The sequence below is a fragment of the Pteronotus mesoamericanus genome, unplaced genomic scaffold (assembly GCF_021234165.1).
Source record: "Pteronotus mesoamericanus isolate MK-2021 breed Mesoamerican mustached bat unplaced genomic scaffold, CSHL_Meso_final scaffold_128, whole genome shotgun sequence".
Classification (NCBI taxonomy): Eukaryota; Metazoa; Chordata; class Mammalia; order Chiroptera; family Mormoopidae; genus Pteronotus; species Pteronotus mesoamericanus.
This window is the reverse complement of record NW_026555305.1, coordinates 557231-565058: the sequence shown is the minus strand read 5'-3', so window position 1 is coordinate 565058 and position 7828 is coordinate 557231. Positions and strand designations below refer to the sequence as shown.

At 48.6% G+C, this 7828-nt stretch overlaps 1 protein-coding gene across 1 annotated transcript; it reads left to right on the top strand.

Moving 5' to 3' along the window:
- The first annotated feature begins 3324 nt into the window (after window positions 1-3324).
- On the top strand, window positions 3325-6941 carry LOC129082537 (zinc finger protein OZF-like). The gene is made up of 2 exons (XM_054588235.1): window positions 3325-3448; window positions 4977-6941. Exons 1-2 carry the CDS (start codon window positions 3328-3330, stop codon window positions 6461-6463), a joined length of 1608 nt encoding a protein of 535 aa, XP_054444210.1. The 5' UTR covers window positions 3325-3327; the 3' UTR covers window positions 6464-6941.
- Window positions 6942-7828: the final 887 nt, after the last annotated feature.

The following is a 7828-nucleotide window of genomic DNA, read 5'->3' as shown; positions in this document are numbered from 1 at the left end:
TGTTTTTTGTTAAGGGACCTTTTTCTCTCTCTGGTCTGTTACACAGACAAAAGCTCCAAAGCGGGTGCGCGCCATGGGTGTGGTCTCCGCTGCGTAGAGGCGCGTCCTGGGCTTGACGACCCGCCACGGCCCCGTCAGGGCCGCCGCGCCTCCGCTCGGCCCGCAGAGCCCGCTGACAGCGGCGGCGCCGAGACGCCCGGCTGAGGGGAGGGCGCGTCTCCCGGGTCTTCCCCGTCAGCCCTGCATCCCAAGCCCCGGCGTCCGGACGGAGAGGCGCTTGTCACGTCTGGTGCGGCGGGGCCGCCGCGTAAAGACGCGCAGGGGCGGCTGAACCGGGAGGATCGGGGACACCCAGGCCCTGTTGTGTGTAAAGGCGACGGAGAAGCTGAGGCGACGTTGTGCGTGAGGAGTTTTCCTTCCATTCTCCGGAGCGGAGGCCGTGGAGGGCTGTGAACAAAACAGGGACACTGTCTGAGATCGGGTTGTAACGTTTTCCCAACACCGCTCCGAGGCAGGAGAGACCAGAAGAGGCGACGGCGGGTGGGAACCGGAAGGTGCGTCCTGTGGAAGGTGAGGGCACTGGCAGAGTCTGCACGGGGGGCGGCGGCCCTGAGGTGGCGCGGGCACCTCGAGGGCACCGGGTCCCGGGCCGGGCGAGGGTACTTAGCGGCCTGAGTCGGTGGGTCCTGGCGGAGGTGGCCAGGCTCTCGGCAGACCTTTCTCGTTCCGCAGACTCTGCAGAGTCACTTAGGGTCCTGGTTTGTGGGGCTTGTTTCAGGGCCTCCCACTCTTCTGGTCTGTGAGAGGGAGGTGTCCTGGGACTGTGGTGCCACTGTTCCAGCCCTTGGGCCTGGGGACCTGCGACTGACACCCAGCGCCCGGTTCTAAGTTTAGGTTTAGATTTATGTGAAGTGGTTCCTGTGTTTGGCAGCCGGTGGAATGAGACGCGGGAGGTCCTCCCAGGCAAAGGTACCAGAATGTGCAAGGGCTTGGAGGGGGGCTGAGCTGGTTCAGCACCTTGAGGTAGCCTTTCTTTCTTATAGGAACTGGGAGCAATGGGACAGGAGTCGAGTGTAAAGCAGCTCTGTGACAAGTTGGCTTTCCGTTCTACAGGTGATGGGAGCAATAGGAGACGCAGAGCAGTGGAGACAGGTGATCTGACCCAGGTCTCAGTGGCATCCCTGAGTCTGCAGCATGGAGAAGAGTGTGGGGGTGCGGGAGGTGGTAGAAGGACCAGGCAGGAGGCTGCTTGTAGAGTCTGGATGAGTGTGAAGGACCTGCAAGGGGGAGGTGGAGGCAGGAGAAGCAGTTGGATTCTAGCTGCGAGTTTTAGGTTCCAAAATGTTCTGATTTTGATGTTGAGAGAGAGAGAGAGAGAGAGAGAGAGAGAGAGAGAGAGAGAGAGAGAGAAGTCACGAATGTCTTGGTGGTTTGGTTTTACCAACTAGGTTATGGAAGCATTATCAGGTGAGAAGGGGAAAACCACAGTAGTAAGAGTAATTTTCATGGGTGACATCAGGAGTTCTATTTTTGGCCTCTTAATGGTATGAGATGTTTCAGTGCGCAGTTCATGGGTGTCTGGAACTCTGAGGAGGAGTTCACAATGGAGACGTCTCCAAGGGTAGTGGAGAGTGTACGGACCAGAGAGGAGCAGCAGGTCACTGTAAAATGTGGAATCGTGGTCATGATGATAATGGTAGCAGTAGCCCAGGAAGGCAGGGGACGGCTGAGGACTTGGTTTTCTGCTGTGGCTCCTGGTAGTGGGGAGTGTGTGTCATAGTGCAGCACAGGGACAGAAGTGGTCATGGAGAGGGTTGGGGAGAGAGTTTGGATTGTCAAGTGACCAAGGCCATCACAGTATGAGTAGACAGTGAGATAAATTGGAGGCCTAAGTGTGAGTAATTCACACAAGAGGAGACTGGAGCTGTTGCATAGTCACTGCTTCTAAAGGCTCACCAGGACTTTGCTGTGACCCTTGGTGGGGCCTGGGGTGCCCCAGTCAGGCTGGCGGATTAGCTTAGGGGCGCAAGTGGTCATCTGTGAGACTCACTGGGCATAGGATGGAGCACCACTGGGGCTGGGCCTTCAGTGAGTGGGCGATGGACAGGGGAGGGCTGAGACTTGTGGATGGATATCAGGTGCAGCACCCGTGGAGGAGGGCTGTGCGTATCTGAGATCTGATGTGGTTCTTGGTTGGTGTATTTGAATCAAGGAACTGTCAGGTAGAGAGGCCTGCACAGCAGGACTCAAGGCAGTTTCTGTCAGTGGGGACCATTGGAATGTGGGTAGTACTTGATTCTGTTTGAATTTACCATGTGTTCTCTGGACTGTGTATGCTGAGTACCAAGTAGAGAGGCCAAGGCAATGAGTATAGTGAGGGTGGGGGGAGGCTGGGACTGTGGAGTGCAGGTGTGAGAGAGAAGTGTGATAGGAAGAATGAGATGCACTTGGAGGCTGACAGTGAATTCATGGCCGCAGGGCCCTGGCCTTGATGGAAGAGTGAATGAAGGGTGAGCCCCTGTCTGGTGCTTTCGGAGAGAAATTACCTGAAAAGAGGGGGTGTTGTGGTCCCACCTGCCAGGTCCAGAGTGCAGATGCCATTCGTCTGCCTGCCTGCCTATTGTTGAGAGCTGATACAGTGATTGATAGGACCTTGATGAGCTGGCGGATGTCAGTGCCACCTAGGATTAAAAACCTCCAGTGCCACGGGGAAGGGAAAAGGGTAAGCAGAGGATAGATTATAGGGGGGGTGAAATTAGAATCCTGGGAAAGCACCTGATCTGAGGACAAACAGTCCCTGTCATGGCCGGGCTGTGCTACCTTTGAAGTTTTGTTTTTGGGAATGTAGTTGTGTGAGAGAAGTGTGGTTCACAATATTGCATGCAGAGAGTTGTGTAAACTGATGACCTCAGGGCCCTGGGATTGGGGTCATAAGGGTGAAGGGTAGTGCCTCTTTTTCTTTCTTTGGGAGAAACAATCTTAGTGACCACAAGGGTCTTTCCTGACAAGACTAGTGTCATATTGCTCATACCATCTCTCTGGCCAACTTCTCTCCCTAACCTATGTTTTTGACACCCACTGTGTTGACAACAGGCAGTGTGGCCCAGAGTTCAGGTGTTATGTATTCACGTATCTGCCTATGGTTGTGGGAAGACACAGCATCAATGGGAATATAGGAGAGTGACGCCGATGGGACCAAGGCCTGGTATCTTCTCTGAGAGAAGGAGTCGAGGGAGCAGATGGATGTGGAGGGTGGAAGGTAGGACAAACTTGGCATCCTAGGAGAGAAGCTGATCAGGGAATGAACTCTCCTCATTCTGACAGGATATGAAGTTTGCAGACGTGGCCATTGCCTTCTCCCAGGAGGAGTGGGGGCTCCTTGATGAGGCTCAGAGACTTCTGCACTGTGATGTGATGCTGGAGATTTTTGCTCTTGTAGCATCTGTGGGTAAGAAATTCATGTCTCTCTTCATGTCCTGAGGTGATGTCCTGCCTTCCCTATTTTTTCCAGGGGTAGCTCTGTCTTTCCCACAGCGAGACCGTGGGCTCTGCTGGTTTCCCCCCTCGTTGGTCATCTGTGCTGTGGCCACCAGTGCTGAGCTCTATGGAGTGCCCTGAGCCATGAACTCCCTGAGCAATTCTAACACCTGTTTCCTCAAAAAGTGCAGGGAAGTTTCTGGGAGTCAGGAGTCTTTTTGTTTTTTTAAAGGTTTTATTTATGTATTTATTTTTAGAGAGGAGAAGGTAGGTAGAAAGAGAGGTAGAAAAACATCTGTTGGTTGTCTTCATACATGCCCCAACTGGGGACTCAACCCACATTCTAGACATGTGCCCCGACCAAGGATCAAATCAGCGATCCTTTGCTTTGTGGGACGATGCCCAATCAACTGAGCCACACCAGTCAGGGCTGGGAGTCAGGAGTTTTACAAACAGCTTAATGTATCCCAGCTTGCTTGCCTGTTGCTTGGCAGGGTGACTGTATTTAGATCCATGGCCTCCAGTTCTGCCCCCATCGTCTAAAGAAAGGTTAGTAGTGTGTGACTGCCTGTGCCAGGTCATGGCCATTACTTCCATGAGCTGTGGTTCTTCTTGTAAGATCCTCCTTCGTTTGTTGTTTGTAATAATGTCATCTCTAAATACTACTGTATGCTGAGTTTCTGGGCCAGTACTGGCTCAGCGCTGGCGGCTCACCACTGCTATCTTTCATTAATACTGGGATCATTCAGTCTCAGAGTAGTAGTACATTCGAGGGTGCAGGGAGAACCATGCTATTTTCACAGGGTGGACATGGACAGATGGTATCAGAGGAGGTCTGGCCCTGCTGAGTGACAACTGGTGGAGGTCAGGACATAAGGGATGTCTCCAGATCATACCAGGAACCTCCCTTGTGTCCAATATTGTTTTAGTGCAAGTGCCACTGGCTACACCTCATTTCTACCTGTCCTTTTCCATATGTGACACCTTGCTGGCTTGTCATTTCATCTGTGACTTCCTGGCTTCTGGCTACCTTCATGTGTGTGGTCTCCCTGCTGTCCCTGTTCCTCTGCATGGCTCCCTCTGCAGTATTCTCCAACATTGACCTGTGCAGGTATTATGAAGTGCACACACTTTCTTAAGTGATCCTTGGACTACAGCTATCCATTTATATAATTACACTTGAAAACAAATATAACCAACGTTCTACACAGCTTGCCCATGTTGCCATGCCGAATGCTGTTAAAAGATGTGTTTGAGATACTTCTTCTTTTCCATGTGGGGCCTGCTATTTTCTCTCCATTCTCTGGTGAGGTTTTTTCCTAATTTGTGAATTTGAGAGGCCCAGGACTGCATAACAGCCTTTTATTCAACTTGCTTCCAGGTCCCTTACCTTGAGACAATCTTACGAAACCATCGTATTATGTCTGACACTCTTGTAATGAGACTTGTTCCTTCCACCAATGTCAATATCCATTCCATCAACATTTCTCTGCTTTCAGGTTGTTGGCATAAAAAGGAAGATGAGGAGGCCCCTTCTGAGCAGAGTGTATCTGTAGGAACAGAGCCACGGGTTGCGGCTGCTGAGAGAGCTCCTGCACCCCAGAAGACCCATCCCTGTGGGCGGTGTGTCTCAGTCTTGAAAGCTATTTTGCACCTGACTGAGTTCCAAGCAGCGCACCTTGAGCAGAAAGCATCCTTCAGTGATGAATGTGTGAGAGGCTTCTGTTTCAGCACAAGTCTTCACCATCAGCCGAGGCCTGCCAGTGCAAAGCAGCACTGGAAAAAAGATATGAATGGGGCCTCATTTGTGACCAGGTCCAGCTTTTACATATCAGAGCCACCTTTCATCCATGGGGAGGTTGGGGATGACTTCCCAGCCATCTCAGGCTTTCTCCAGCACCAGACCGCTCCTAACAGTGAAGAGCCACCTAGTGTTGGTGAAATTGGGGTGGCCTTTCACAGTGGAAAAAGTTATCACCTGTTGGGTGAATGTGAAAAGGCTGCCAGCCACAGCAGAAGAGTCATTCAGCATCGCGGTATATGCTCTGAAGAAGGGCTTTATGAGTGTAGCAAATGTGGGAAAGCATTTGGACAGGTCGTTAACCTCATTCAACATAGAAGAGTTCACAATGGAGAAAAGCCATATAAGTGCAGTGTTTGTGGGAAATGCTTTAACCGCAACTTTTTCCTCCTTCGACATCAGAGTGTTCACACTGGAGAAAAGCCATATGAGTGCAGTGTTTGTGGGAAATGCTTCAGCTGCAAATATATCCTCATTCAACATGAGAGAGTTCACACTGGAGAAAAGCTTTATGAATGCAGCATTTGTGGGAAATGCTTTAGCTACAAATTTAACTTCATTAAACACCAGAGAATTCACACTGGTGAAAAGCCCTATGAATGTAGTGATTGCGGGAAGTTCTTCAGACAAAGCTCTGCCCTCATTCAACACCAAAGAGTTCACACTGGAGAAAAGCCATATGAGTGTACAGATTGTGGGAAGTCCTTCAGCCACAGCTTTGCCCTCATTCAACACCAGAGAATTCACACTGGAGAAAAGCCGTATAAGTGCAGTATTTGTGGAAAGTCCTTCAGCCAAAGCTCTGCCCTTATTCATCACCAGATAGTTCATACAGGAGAAAAGCCGTATGCGTGTAGTGACTGTGGGAAATGCTTTGGCTATAGATATGTACTCATTCAACATCAGAGAATTCACACAGGAGAAAAACCATATGAGTGTAGTGATTGTGGTAAGTCCTTCAGACAAAGCTCTAGCCTCATTCAACACCAGCGAGTTCACAGTGGGGAAAGGCCTTATGAATGCAGTGAATGTGGGAAACACTTTTTCCACAAATCTGACCTCACTGAACACCAGAGAGTTCACTCTGGAACTGGACCTTATGAGTGTAATGAATGTGGGAAATCTTTTTCCTGCAGATCTAACCTTCTTAGACACCAGAGAGTTCACTCTGGAGAAAAGCCTTAAATGTATAGCGGATATTTTATTTCCTTCCTTTGTATAACAACACTGGAGGAGACTCTTCAAGAGCCATTTACTTGATTTTATGTCTTTCAGCAGATTATACACTGTGCTAGATTCCTTACAAGTTTTAGGTACAAGCAAGGCTTTAAGGAGCTGAGTTGCACTTTCTAACCTGCCCAGAATTATTACCCAATTGATGTCACTGCTAGATCTTGTGACTGAAGCCATTTCACCTCTACCACCTGGCTCACCTGCACAGTCTTTGTCAGTCACAACCCCAGTGTGCTCAGGGAAGCTGGCATTTGTTCTCCCTTTTCCTTGTGGAAATTAAGAATATTATGCGCTTTCACCAGGATCCTCATTCCTTTTCCTGTGACTAGGGAATGGGTCTGGTTCAGTGTGTGTTTAGAGGAACCATTCCCAGCTAAGAACTACTACCTCTTTTAGGGACTGTGTTGTACAAACTCCTTGCCGTATACTGCTGTGATGTATGACTTTTTGTGAAAATCTGTTTGCTCTTGTACCTTTAGTTTTCATGGTTCTGTTCTCTCTGTGGGATGATTTGAAAGCAGAATTGCAATCTTTTCAGCATGTAGCAGTTAACAGATTTTGTGGGGATTCCAAATTTTATATTTTAGGAGGGACAGAATAATGGCAGAAAATCACTCTTTGTCCAATATTGGCCTATTTTGTGTTGCTGCCTAAGTTCTTGAAAGACTGTATGACTTTGTAGTCCTAATTTGCATCCTGATGCCCAGATTATTAAGGAGGTCAAAGGTCACAGTGACGAGACAGCATTTGTTGTGTTTCTGTGAACAATATAAATTATATTCCCTTGTTTACAGTATATATTACATAATATTTGCTATCACTGAGGCAAGGCTGTTTTCTCCCAGGACATGAGAGAGACGGTAGAGTTTATATAGAGTTGCCAATCTAATTTTCTAAGAAAAGAGGGATATCTAAGTCATTATTTAGAATCAATTTTTAAAGCTTTGTTCAGGTATATGAATAATTGACAAGCAACAAAGTGCACTTATCTAATTTGTATTCTTTGGTGAACTTTATTACTTTATCTTATTTTTATTTCACACCCAAGAATGTGTTTATTGGTTTTTAGAGAGAGAGACAGACAGAAACATGGATGTGAGAGAGAAATATCAATCAGTTGCCTCTTGTATATGCCCTGATTGGGGACCAAACATGCAGAACAGGCATGTGCACTGACCAGGAATTGAACCAGCCACCTTCTGGTGTATGGGATGTTGCACAATCAATAGAGCCACACCAACTAGGGCTAGATTGTGAGGATTTTGATAACCTGAATACACAAAAATACTTTAAAAATATAAAAATGTTAGTGCTGAA